Raw genomic sequence first — 14,182 nt, 5'->3', positions numbered from 1 at the left:
AGTAAAACTATGAAATAAAGTGGTCATTAAACATTGTTGACATCAATACTGATTCTATTGGACTCATACACAGCTGCAAACTTACAATGTACATCAGACTTGGCTTGTCCAATATACATTTGTATTCAGTATTGTACTCAACAATGTATAATAACATCATATTATTGAACACGCCCAAGAAATAGAAACTCATGTGTTAACATGTATGAATTATTCACAATTTATTTTGAATTTCTGTTATTGTTCAAATTCTGATAAAAGCTGCTGTTTATCTAAAGGTAATTGAATTTTGAACTGTACAATATATAAATATATTTAGATGAGAACACAGCAAGTGGAAACATACTTTTCAAGCTGCCATCATTGATGTCATTCTTTTATATTGATGTCTCATTTTATTTATAACATCATACATTATTGCTAATGTCACATTTTAATATTTGACATCTCACTTCTTTTTTTATATGCCACTTTATTTTTTATGACTTACTTCAATTTTGACATCACACTACATTTGACATTAAATTTCATTTTTTGTTTTTGCTGCTTCTATCTTAATGCCACTGATACAAACACTTTATCAGCAAATAATCTACAGTTAAGTGTTTATCTGTGTAACTTACTGTAAGGCAAAAAAAGATCAGTAACCCTGGTAATAGCCAGTCTTCAAATGAGCTGTTTTACAGATATAAACTAGACCTATCACTGAAGGTGATTAATACCCCCACCAGCAACTTTGACTTTTGAAAAATAAGTTGTCTGAAGAAAAATTTGAAATAAACCTACAGTAAATAAAGTACTCAGCACTGTGTACAAAGAATTATTTCAATTTATTGCAATCCCAACTAGGATCTTGATATAAGCTTGCTATACACCAAGTTTGATAACAATATCTCATTCCTAACCCTAGTAATTGTCTGGAAACCATTTTTCTATTTTTAGTAACTGTGACCTTGAACCCAGGGAGTCCAAATGCAATACCAAGCGCGGTCTTCATGTAAGCTTGCTAAACACCAAGTTTGATTACAATATCTCATTCCTAACTTTAGTTATTGTCCGGAAACCATATTTCTATTTTTAGTAACGGTGACCTTGACCTTGGCCCAAGGGGGGTCCAGATACAATACCTAGCGGGGTCTTCATATAAGCTTGCTGTACACCAAGTTTGATTACAATATTTCATTCCTAACTTTAGTTATTGTCCGGAAACCATTTTTCTATTTTTAGTAACGGTGACCTTGACCTTGGCCCCAGGGGGTCCAGATGCAATACCAACCGGGGTCTTCATATAAGCTTGCTATATACCAAGTTTGATTACAATATCTCATTCCTAACTTTAGTTATTGTCCGGAAACCATTTTTCTATTTTTAGTAACGGTGACCTTGACCTTGGACCCCCTTGGCCCCAGGGGGTCCAGATGCAATACCAACCGGGGTCTTCATATAAGCTTTCTATATACCAAGTTTGATTACAATATCTCATTCCTAACTTTAGTTATTGTCCGGAAACCATTTTTCTATTTTTAGTAACGGTGACCTTGACCTTGGCCCCAGGGGGTCCAGATGCAATACCAACCGGGGTCTTCATATAAGCTTGCTATATACCAAGTTTGATTACAATATCTCATTCCTAACTTTAGTTATTGTCCGGAAACCATTTTTCTATTTTTAGTAACGGTGACCTTGACCTTGGCCCCAGGGGGTCCAAATGCAATACCAACCGGGGTTTCCACATAAGGTTGCTATATACCAAGTTTGATTACAATACCTCACTCCAAACTCTAGTTATCGTCTGGAAACCATGATGTGGACCGACCGACGGACCGACCGACCGACCGACCGACCGACCAACCGACAAGCTGACTCCTATATACCCCCCCTAAACTTCGTTTGTGGGGGTATAAATATAATACACTGAAACAAGTTTATAACATTTACATAACAAAATCAAGTAATAAAAAAATTCATTAACATATCTTTTTTTTCATTCTTGAATATTTTTTTTACCAAACATAGATGTTTTCAAACAATGATAAAAAATATACTCTTCCTTAGGAGCAAAGTCAAATAGGGCTGCCTTACAAAAACTAATCAAATAGTTTCATGATTTTTTCTGTGATTTGCGATGCTGTTGAAGACACTTTGATGTACAGAATTTATTATCACAATATTCAAAAGGCACCTTCCCTGTCATATCAGCTCCACATTGAAAACATCGACTGAAATCACAAATCATTTACAAATCATCAACACAATCATTTAATATATATATATCAACCTTCACCTTGCTGGAATCAAGGGTTTGAAAATTTAGAAAATTACTCAAAAATTATGGCATAAATTATTTCCATTTCAAACTATTATATAAATTAATTTATGGATCTCATTCACTTATTAAAACTGATGCTTCTGAAAAAGAAAATTAAAAAATAATGTAGAAAAAGATCCAACACCATGATAAGTGTGGTATTTTACATGGCTTAATAGAATCTATCATTGGGTTTGATAGAGGATAGGGAAATCCCAACCCGAGGGTGATCGGTTCCATCGGGAACGAGTCTTGGCGAGTTCCCGATGGAACCGATTGCCCGAGGGTTGGGATTTCCCTATCCTCTATCTAACCCAATGGTTGATTATTTTTCTCACTCACCTGAACACACAAATATCAGTGAATCTACTTGCTACGCCCATTACAACGTACCTAGTTTTGAAAAGGGGGCGGGGCTTAGGCGCCTGAAAAGCATTATGTACGTCCGCAAAAAAATTCCTCTGACCAAGTTTATGTGTGAAAAATTTAATGAAAATAAATTCATATGAGATCCCTCATGAAAAAGCAAGATTATCATGATAAAATACATCGATATTAAAAACGGAAAGTGCCATACTATAAGTGTTTATAAGGAATTCAGTCCATACTTCAATGGTTGACAAAAAAGCGTTTACCGTTTGCAAAGATTTTTCTACTTTTTCGGTTATTTTGGCCGAATATTCAATTAAAATATATCAAAATGAGATTCGTCATCAAAAAGCATCGTTATCATAACAAAAAACATGAATGTTTTTCAGGCAAAGTGTCATAATATCCGATTTTACGAAGAACGTTTCGATATTTTAAAGTGTGCTATTTTTAGTAACAGATCGTTATTGAAAAGGGCGGATCTAGGTAGAGTAGGACTCATTGCAGTGTGAAAGTTAATATCAATCTATTTTGATTCCGTAGACAATTTAATAGATTAGCTTACAAATTTTTAATACATTTTGACCTTTTGACGTTTAATTTTTGTTAAAATAGGAGTGAATCGCGTATTATTTAGAAGTGCTGCACGTTGAGTGTGAGATAAGCCCATGTGAGATAAGATTTTCCAACACCGCTATTTTTAGTAACATTTAAGGATTTTTCTATCTGGTTAGTGAGAAAATAATTATAACAAGCCCAGTAGATTTATTAGAGATCCTTAATGCGTTAGCCATTAAACTGTTGCATTTTTTAAAATGGATTTACCAGTCTTTAAATCTAGAACAGTTCATTTACAGTTTAAGAGATTTTAATATCAAGTTACACAAATTGAGCTATCCTAAAACCTGGCCAGACTGCATGGATTTTCAGACTGATCTGACTTAATACTTGTGGTAACTGCTGGTCACTTTCAGTACCAGCTGCTTAAGGGTTAAAGCTTGGTGACCATAGGAAACAAACATGACCCTGCAAGGTGTATGAAGATAATCTACAATATGTACTCATTTTTCACCTTTTATCTCTAATTGTAATCTTAATCTTTTGGGTGCTTGGGGTTTTTTTTAACTGCAAAGCAAACCTTCACCAAATCTTTTGACCTTTGACCTCAAAGTTAGTCTTACCTTAACACAGGTTGAGTGTCCCCCTGACTTGTAATCTGTGATACAAGTCTCTTCTCAGCAGCCAATGCTCTCTGAAAACAAAATGTACATAACAGTCTTTAAAATAATCAGCTAATGTGAATGGTTAGTACCAGGTATATTGTTTTTCTGGCAATTTTAACCCATTCTTTGGTCACATTTTGACAAACAATCCACATGACAAGCTCTCCCGGATAACTAACCAATAATTACCATTTTTTCCACAAGTGAGCACCTACTGATTCCATATGATTTTGTAATCAGCAGTAAGAGACAAATGACCATTTGACTCAATGTTGGATATCACCAGTTACTGTTACTAAGTAATTATGTCTCGAGGATCGAACCAGCGACCCCTTGACTTCTAATATGATGCTCTATCTACTGAGCTAAGCTTGCAAACTACGTATAAAGTTCATAGCATGATTTTATCATATACTGCAGTTTTCACACAAGTCACTAAGAAGTGTAAAAGTTTGGAAGTAATGTTTACAATACCAGAACAGAAACTGCAAATCTTTGGTTATTAGCAAAGCCTGTATATATCTGTAGCATGATCTGGCTCTAAACAACAACCTGACAAACTGCTGAATTTTATACCTGATTTCATTCACTGATAAGGAATTGATTCAAAATTAAAATTGGACAAGTTATTTCAAGAAAATCAGCAAGCAAAGGGTTTCAATTTTTAATCCCCGAGTTGTTCATGACTATGAAAACACTCGCAATGTAAATGATTTTAAAAGCTTTGAAATAATAAAAGACCAATACTTATACATATGTAAAACAAAGAATTGGGACATAAGTGGCCTTACCATTTCCACTAAATATCTTAAATGGACTTGTCCATCTTGACACAACCATTTATCATTTTTACGGGAAAATTCAAAATATGAGCCACATCACGACAAAACCAACATAATGGGTTTGCGACCAGCATGGATCAAGACCAGCCTGCACATCCGCGCAGTTTGATCAGGATCCATGCTGTTTGCTATCAGTTTCTCTACTTGTAATAGAGTTGGTAAGCGAACAGCATGGATCCTGATCAGACTGCGCAGACTGGTCTGGATCCATGCTGGTCATAAACGCACTATGTTGGTTTTGTCGTGGCTTGGCTCATATGTATTGACTAAATAGCAAATAGTACAGACCCTGATCAGAGGGCAAAGATTTCACTGCTGATCTTGGTCTGCACTGTCCGCATGGGTAGAATCTGTTGCTGCCACAAGGCTAAGGGTTTGAATTATGGATCATATTTCCAATTAAAATGAAGAACAGAAAATTCCATTCCTTTGAAAATTGGTTTAACAGCGACATTGCCCTAATAGATGGTCAAGTAGTATTTCTGCTGTACTTTTACCAAACAGCTGGAAATTTTACCTTTTCTCTGTCAGAAAGATTTAAATATCTTTGTTTTTCCCTTTCTTCAGCTTTTTGTTTTTCCTCTATTTCTCGTTTTACTTTCTGTTGTTCCTGTTTTATCTTTTTCTGTGCTCTTTTTCTCTCAGCTTCTTTCTTTTTTCTCTCAATTTCCATCTCTTCAGTAAGAGGGCCAGGAATCTATGGTAAGAGTTTTAATAATTAGTTATTGTTTGGAAATACTCACTTGTGACTACTATATACGTAGAGGGTTTTCATTTGTTTGCGTAAATAACATTTTACAAAGATTTACATAATTGAATTTCAGGGATAGTGCAGTTGTTGATACTTTAATCCTTATAGCTTGATGATATAGTGGATAGTAAGACAGAACTGTAAAAGTGTAGTCAGATGCTCAAACCTTTAACTAACCATTACTTTTAAAGAATTTTATTATTCCTTTCTTTGAATTAAATGAGGCAATAGTAAATACCGTCTTTGTTTGATTAGCTGGTTTTTAAGTCACACCAACACTGTATAGGTTATATGGTGACTATCCAGCTTTCTTGATGGATTAATACCTTGTGTATTATTTCAGTTTTAATCAGGTACCTGAGTAGAACCAGCCACCGTCCCTAATCTTACTAGATAGCTTCCTCAAATTTAAGAATCAAAAGTCCTTGGTGGAATTCAAACAGTGGTGAAGGGCAGGTAGTTTGAAATTGACAAACTTAACCAATCAGCTTTACAGGCCACTTTTTCAATATGATACTAAAAATAGATCAGTGAGATATAATTCATATCCAAGTACAATACAGAATTTTGGATCTCATTCCAAATATTGAAAGAAATAGAAAAGTACTAGCGCACAATTAATTAAAACTCTCAGGGTGTCACACTAATAAACAAATGAGATAGTGTACACTGTTAGTATAAATGTCAGGCATAATTTCATGAAAAACTAAACAAGAGGGCCATGATGGCCCTGAGGTCGCTCACCTGTATATAGGCCCCCGGAGCTGGGCCAGTTTATACCCCAGGGCTTTTATTTGAACAAACTTGGAAGACACCGATTAGAAGATGTTTCAAGATGTTAAGTTTATACTACACACATATAATAAAAAACCATGACCTGTGCACTGCCCCCCCCCTCTTTATCGCCCCCCCCCCCCGGCAGGGCCAATTTTAACCAAAGGGCTTTTATTTGAACAAACTTGGTAGACACCCACAAGAAGATGTTTCATGCTTAATATCTAAACTCTAGCTATTAAGGTTTTTTCAAAGAAGATTTTTTAAGTTTTTACTATACACATATAGTTAAAAACAATGACACCTCTGGGGCGGGGCCAGTTTTGACCCCAGGGCTTTTATTTGAACAAACTTTGTAGACACTTACTAGAAGATGTTACATGCTTAATATCTAAACTCTAGCTATTTGGGTTTTTTCAAAGAAGATTTTTTAAGTTTTTGCTATACACACATAAGGAAAATCAATGACCCCCCGGGGCTGGGCCAATTTTGACCCCAGGGCTTTAATTTGAACAAACTTTGAAGACACCCTTTAGAACATATTTCATGCTAAATATCTTAGCTCTAGCTCTTTGGGTTTTTTAAAAGAAGAATTTTTAAGTTTTTACTATATGCATATAGGGAAAATCAATGACCCCCTGGGGCGGGGCTAATTTTGACCCCAGGGCTTTTATTTGAACAAACTTGGTAGACACTCTCTAGAAGATGTTTCATGCCAAATATCTAAGCTCTAGCTCTTTGGGTTTTTTAAAAGAAGATATTTAAAGTTTTTTCTTTCGGTTGCCATGGCAACCAGAGTTCTGCATGGAATTAAATTCTTTGAACAATTTTTAAAGGTGACCACCAAAGGAACATTCCTGTGAAGTTTGGATGAAATTGGCTTAGTGGTTTATGAGGAGATGTCATTTAAAGCAAAAGTTTACAGACGGACGCCGGACGAAAAGCGATCACAAAAGCTCACCCTGTCACTTTGTGACAGGTGAGCTAAAAATGTGACGCAATATAAAACAGAACTGTTTATATCGGGTAAATAATTATTTATATCTTTTAACATGAATATTTTCTTATATTTATCACTCAAGCAGTTAGACTTCTCTGAGACATTTGGACATCTTTCGTCTTTTGTGATTGTCTTTTTTGATGGGAGGGAAAAATATGTCCTCTAAAATAGGTCAATCTGTTTATGGCTATCAAGCTTTGTGCTATTAAAGATAGTCAATACATAATCAATGTCAGATATATACAAATACAACTATAAATAACATACATATCCTCTATATATAACTTGTCACTTACTTGAGCCTTTTCATAATCATATTTATCTGGCCATAACCCCATAAATTTCCTGAATTCATTTCTTGTTGCTTTATCTTTTGATACCATGTATGGTGTTAGACCACCCTTGTCCCTGAAACACAACAAAATAGCTGGATTTCAAAAAGCTCCATTTATACATGTAAAACTGTATAACTAAATAATTTTGCTTTTCACATGTTGGATTGTCCTTCACTCTTTTAAATCAAAATACAGAATTCTACTTAAAATAATGTACGCAAGGGCATAGGTCTTCCTCTTCAAATTTGCATGATTTTTTTCTCTCTATAATTTGAAAAAAGTAGCCTACTCGACTAAGTGCCTAATGGGTTAAATAATATAACTGCCCAACATGCTTAAGTAAAGTACTATTGTGGGCTTAGTTTTTAGTCATATCAAAGCCGCCATAATCATATGGCGACTATCATGTTTTACTGATGAAAGAATACCTAATTAAAACCACCAGCCTTCTGTGAGCAAGCAGAAGTAAAAGAATTCAAAATCTCTATGAGAATTCATACCAAAAAGCTTTGATGGGCAAATTATCTAAATTTAATGATCTTAACAGTCAAAAGCTTCATAAGTCTTCAAAAGGTTTACTGTTTCATATGCTGTATTAAAGTGACATTACTTGACAGGGCTGGAAATATTTTTTTTCGAGATTAATGTTCCATTTGATGAAGACCTAAACCAGTAGCCTGTGTGCACAATTTCAGATTATTCGCTCACTTTGTTTTTCCAGAATTATTATTCTAATTGTGAAGAAAATGAGCCAAAAGTGAAAAGCATTGCATCACTTTTCACACTAATCTGACTAAGGGCATTTTCAATTTATTTTTGAGAATATTTCTTAATAATCGTTTGAATATCTTACTGTTTAAAGAACCCCGACTGATATATGAAAGAAATTTAAATGTTATATTCTTCTAAGGGTTTTAGACCTCAGTGGAGTTCCTTTAAGCAAATATTTTATTGTTGTAAATAAATACCTTAAAGCAGGGTTAGCACCATACTCCATCAGTATTTTCACTATTGCTACCTGGCCCTCTTTTGCTGCTACATGTAACAGAGTTGTATTATTATCCCCAAACGGCTCAGTAACTAGACCTGGTGTAACAACTGGAGAAAAGTCAGGCCATGTTCCTGTCACATCTGACACATGTTTTGTTGTCACTAGTTTTAAAGATGCTTTCTCAGTATCTAAGTCAATCTGTGACTTTGTATTATCATCCATATTTATATTGTTGCCTTTTGCTGCACTTAAAGTATCAGAATCTTCTAAATTGTTTACATTATCCTCAGTTACAGAGTTTTCTATTCTTTTACTTTCGTCTTTACTTTCAGTCTCAGAATCTTTATCATTTAAAGGCATATCAAGTGCATTTTCCTTAACAGTTAAATCAGAATTTGTAGAAACATTAACTTGGTTATCATCTGTTTCTGTAACAACACCTATGTCACATTTATTATCACTTTTAGTACTTGGAATATTGGTTTGGTCCTTTCCCTCTGTATGTAGATCATTGACAGAGCAACTTTCACTTTCCTGAATAACACTTATATCTGACCCATGTCCCGTTCTTTCATTAATATTTTTCTCCTGAGATGCTTGGTTTCTGTTTTCTACTTCATTTCCAACAGGTTTATCCTTGTCTTCAACTATCACATCCTTTCCTGGCTTAGAACCCACAGATGATTCTTCAGACCCTTCACTACGACCTACTTTATTCTGACCTTGACCTACTTCTTCCTGACTTTGCCCTTCAACATGATCACCAGAGATTTGAGGAGTGTACAAGATTGTGAGGAGACTTTTAAGGGATTCTTTGTCACCAACTTTACATGCTGTGTACAGACTGTTCTTCAGGTGGTACTTTTCTTCCTCTGTGAAATCAAGTAATATATTTTAACATATACCTATAAGATAAAATAACAGTAGAAATACATACATTTGAATTGATTTTCTATATTCCTAGACTCCTAATATCACATATATGCACAGTGTATTGACATGATGTAGTATTTCCTGTTGGTACTCCATCCATGTTGATATAACGGTAATCTGAACATGCATTATTTTGTATATCTAGTGCCATCTATAAACATTGCAGATTAACCCAAAAATATTGCCTTTGATCATAGATTCAACTTTTAGCGTGACATGTACTTTGAAATATAGTTGCAGCAGCCAATGATAGTAAAATTAGTCAATGAAACTAAGTCCTTTTCATTCTTAGAAATTTACAGATATAATTTACCCATGATATTAGTATCTGGTTCTGTTTGATATTTCATGGCTGCATTTCTCTTCTTTATACTCTTCTTCTTCTTCTTGGGCTTCTTCGTGAAAGCAAATTCTGTAACAGATGAGTTCATCATAGCATGAATGACTCTGACTTTTTAACAAACAATTTAGAAAGAAAAGAAAACAACATAAAGCTATGCGTAATTCATACTAAACAAACTAAAAATCATTTTAAAGGACTTCATCACATTAATTTAAAATTCCATAAATTTAAGTACATAACAAAACATTTATAAAATCAGTAAAGTTTGGCATGACTGTACTAGCCCTCAACCACCATAAATATCATAAATGGACTTGTCCATAATTCAATCTGGACAAAACCATTCATCATTTTTAGGAGGAATATCAAATATTAGAGACCATGACTTTATGGCATAGATATGTTGACTGATCTTGGTATGCACCGGTTGCAAGGGTAGATTCAGTTACTGCCAGCAGGTTAAGAAAACATCCATATTTCAACAGGCCAAACATTTTTTCTTCTTTCCAATGAATGGCTCAGACCCTAACTGTCAAAACTGAAAAACAAACTACTAAATTGCAATGTATGTTTACATTAAATAAAAAACAAAGATATTTTTGTTGTTATTGTTGTGATGGCCATACCTTTGAGTTCCATCAAGTTAATGGTTGCCATGGTTTCCACAAGTTCGGTATCACTTGCAGTAGATGCTCCAGATGACATAGTCTCTTCCTCCAATACATGTCCTGTAAAAATATAAACAGTTCTATATGAATATTTCTCTTTTAGCAAGGATACCTCAAATGTACAATACTAAGCTAAAGAATGCAAATATCAAACAGGGAAAAGAATGCAAATATCAAACAGAAAAGAAGTAAATATGAAAAAAGAATGAGAAAATGTTAATGTGAACATTCTTGTGGGTATCATTAGCAACAACAAGTGGAAGGCTTTATTGTCTGTAATAAAATGAACAAGAGCTGTTGGTAGGTCAGCGTGCATGACTATTCTCAGTGCTTGATAGTAAAATAAGTCTAGATAATGTAGTCCTACATAATGTAGCGTTTAAAAGAGCCATAATTCTGTCAAAATTTATCTAAAGTTATTGGCCTTGTTCAAAGACCTTCAGTTATGCTCTCAAGTGTGTGAAGCTTCAACCTATTCCCTTCAGTAGTTTTGTAGGTACCAACAACTTACATACAAAAGCTTAACCAAAGCGCCTATACATATTTTGTAGGAAATAAATGCTAATCAATGCTGAATGCTTTGCTGATAATCAATATTCAATTATTATTGCATCATTGATAAACAATCATGAATGTCACTGTCACAAATATATCTGGCTAACACAACACGAAATACTGCAGTTCTGCAACCTAATTTGCAACATTAGCATCTTAAAGAAATTTAGATACCAAATTGGCTATATGTCCTACTTAGCGATGAAGGAATTTGTTGAATACCGTAAGTAGAATAATCTTCTGTAACCAAAGTAACAATCACTTACTAATAATCTATGACTACATATTTCATTTTTCTTTTCTAACAATCAAAATATATGAACAATTGTTTCTTTTTAGGAATATGTTATTAATAAAAACCCAAATCTAAAATTTTCTTTGACTAGTAATGTATACAGGTTTGACTTGTATTTTTTTGTGCATTCATACCTGGCAAAAAAGATTTCATTTCTCTCTTTTCATCCATATTTGTGTTGACAGCATCTTTATCATCAGATGCTTTCTCTTCAGCTTCACCAGAAGCTTTGTTATCCTCCACTGCCAAGGGACTGGTACCTATCTTTTTGTTTAGAAGCTTACGCTGCCTAGGAGTAAGCTGGTTCTCATCTCTAGGTGTCAGCTGACCTGTTTCAGGATTGAAGACTTGTGGTGGAGAGATGGGAACCAAATCATGTAATTCTGCCTCATCACCTGAAATTTTTAACAAAGTCCGCCTTTTTAATCATAAGGAGTCATGATGGCCCTATAACGCTCATCTGGTTATAAAGTCAATAAATGACAGGGGACCAAGAATATTGATAACTAAGGATTAAAAGCAGGCATTATGTTGAAATATAAGTCAACTAATATCAAAATTGTCACATTTATACAACACATATTAGTGACATAATATACACATTTTCTAGAAGTTACGGGCAATAAATTTCGAATGTAATTATACCATAGCATTCAATAGATGCTAGCATCTCATAGACACGTCTGACTTCATTAAATGTAGGACGTCTAGTCTGGAATGGAATAAGTCTAATCCTTTCATCGTCTTTATCTAATGGCGGTGCCTTGCCAGAGAAGAAAATCTTCCTGTTGAAACTTGGGGCTCGTAGAAATATTCTGTCACAGGTTTTTATAAGTTCATTCCAGGATGTGATCAGTTCTTGCACCTCCTTCAAAGAAAAAGTAGAAGAGGCTTGAATAGAGGTTGCATATCCAAGCAATAATAATAAGTGGGATATTTCCATTATTTTATGTGAATAATGAAAATAATTCACAAAGACCTAAAGTTTTAACCAATGTTTCAACAAGATCTTATGGTATAATTGTATTTTATCAATTCTCTAGGTTCTGACAACACTTCAGTCAGTCTAAAAGTTTTGAAAAATACTCCACAAAGACCTCATTTTGTGAAAATTACTATAGCTGTTATACTTATGTACTGAACTGTTCAGATATCTCTACACTATAATAACACTGTGAAAATAAGAGTAAATATCTGTAAAACTTACAAAATCATATTAAGAAATACCTTAAAAAACATTTATTACTAGTATTTTTTTTTCCCAGTATTATCCTGTTTTGAATTTTTTCTATCTAGACTTATTGTAAAATCCCTTATAAACTTATTCATAAATAGAATATCCACCTATATTATATCTTGTCGAATTCTATACAAATGAACTGGCAAAATAGGCATTTATTTAACAGACTCAAATTTTGTTGTTGTTTTCATTGCTTCACAGGGATCAATCCTTTGCAAGAATTTTATATACTTTCACATAAAGCTTCTAAACAGTATTACATTAGTTAAACAGAGATTAATCCTGAATCTTGTCAGTGTTACCTGTGTTAGTGCAGCCTCGTTATATCTCCTCAATGAAGCCCCGGCTGATTTTGGGGCGTTACCCTGGCTGTCCCTGCTACCCTGTGCTGTACCTCTTTTAGCTCGCACTACATATCTATGGAATGTCTTGTGTGCTACCATCTCATTTCTGCAAACAGAACAAATACCAGTAAATATTAAACATCACAATAGCTTTATGTTAATTTTACCCTTACTACGCTGAGTATGTGAAACGGCTTGCTTGTAATATGAAATGTGAGTTTAAGGGACTTTGATATTAAAATATTACGAACAAGTCATATCAAGAATCGTAGTTAGCACACACACTCAGGGTTGAAATACATTATTATAACTCACTAACTTTCCTCCATAATCATCAAAACCCACTGCCCAAAATATGGATACATGTATGATGTATTAAATAATAAAGACATTTTTAACCTTTTAGACACATGACTGAGCAAAAGTAACTGACAAGATCATGTGACAAGTGATATTTTTTTTAATGACATATAAGAGTAATTAACTGCTGCAATCTTTATGCCAAATTATTAGGTGATTACCTCCCTTGTACTCACACATAATACCAGTATTAGCATTTCAAAAAATGCTTGGAATCGCAGTTCAGCCACAAATATAGAAATGATATTAAACCACAAATATAGAAATGATATTTTCATTTCTTGCCTAATACCTTTATTGTATGTGGTCAACACATAAAGCTAACAAAAATACTTTATTTACTCTTCCACTCCGTACTTGTCATGTACTAAGCTAGATTCTGAGATATATTTTGTTCTGGGTCAGAATCTGCTACACATTAAAGTTGATGTTTGTGAATGTTTTGATTCATGCATTCTATAAATATACATGTATGCTGACCAGCATTTTGTTTAATGATCTTACGAGGGATCACACCTCTACAATTCCTGCATACAAAGCCAAATTCAATGCACTGCCATTTAGTCAAAATACTATAATGCATGTACCGTATATATTGACAAAAGAATGGACTAATATTGGAGTTGGGAGGGTATACGCATGTTTCGATAACCAACTTGCCTCCGGTCCACTCACAAAGTTAAGTAAGAAATAGCTTTATATATTGTCTATGTAACATTACAACTTTACAGCAAGTTTAATTTTCGCATACAGAAGTACTACATTAGATATTGACTTCATACACTTACTTAAAATCAAATTTCAGGAAAGTAATGCCATATATTAAAGTAACAATTATTAAATATTTTGCA

The 14,182-nt window shown here is 34.0% G+C and overlaps 1 protein-coding gene across 2 annotated transcripts in view; it reads right to left on the bottom strand.

The window, feature by feature from the left end:
• Nucleotides 1–1,946: 1,946 nt before the first annotated feature.
• Nucleotides 1,947–14,182, bottom strand: part of LOC132750683 (tRNA endonuclease ANKZF1-like) — a 29,271-nt gene continuing 17,035 nt past the window's right edge. For both annotated transcript variants that reach the window (XM_060740697.1, XM_060740698.1), the window contains exons 8-17: nucleotides 12,930–13,077; nucleotides 12,033–12,255; nucleotides 11,522–11,782; nucleotides 10,496–10,597; nucleotides 9,840–9,938; nucleotides 8,571–9,465; nucleotides 7,564–7,675; nucleotides 5,260–5,439; nucleotides 3,859–3,929; nucleotides 1,947–2,219 (exon numbers count right to left, since the gene is read on the bottom strand). In XM_060740697.1, coding sequence (XP_060596680.1) covers nucleotides 2,102–2,219; nucleotides 3,859–3,929; nucleotides 5,260–5,439; nucleotides 7,564–7,675; nucleotides 8,571–9,465; nucleotides 9,840–9,938; nucleotides 10,496–10,597; nucleotides 11,522–11,782; nucleotides 12,033–12,255; nucleotides 12,930–13,077 — 2,209 coding nt within the window. In that variant the 3' untranslated portion in view covers nucleotides 1,947–2,101. The remainder of the gene's footprint in view (nucleotides 2,220–3,858; nucleotides 3,930–5,259; nucleotides 5,440–7,563; nucleotides 7,676–8,570; nucleotides 9,466–9,839; nucleotides 9,939–10,495; nucleotides 10,598–11,521; nucleotides 11,783–12,032; nucleotides 12,256–12,929; nucleotides 13,078–14,182) is intronic.

This window comes from Ruditapes philippinarum, unplaced genomic scaffold (assembly GCF_026571515.1).
Source record: "Ruditapes philippinarum isolate M1 unplaced genomic scaffold, ASM2657151v2 ctg2983_1_1_1_1, whole genome shotgun sequence".
NCBI classification, from domain to species: Eukaryota; Metazoa; Mollusca; class Bivalvia; order Venerida; family Veneridae; genus Ruditapes; species Ruditapes philippinarum.
The sequence above is the reverse complement of the archived record's forward strand: the minus strand, read 5'-3'. Positions and strand labels throughout refer to the sequence as shown.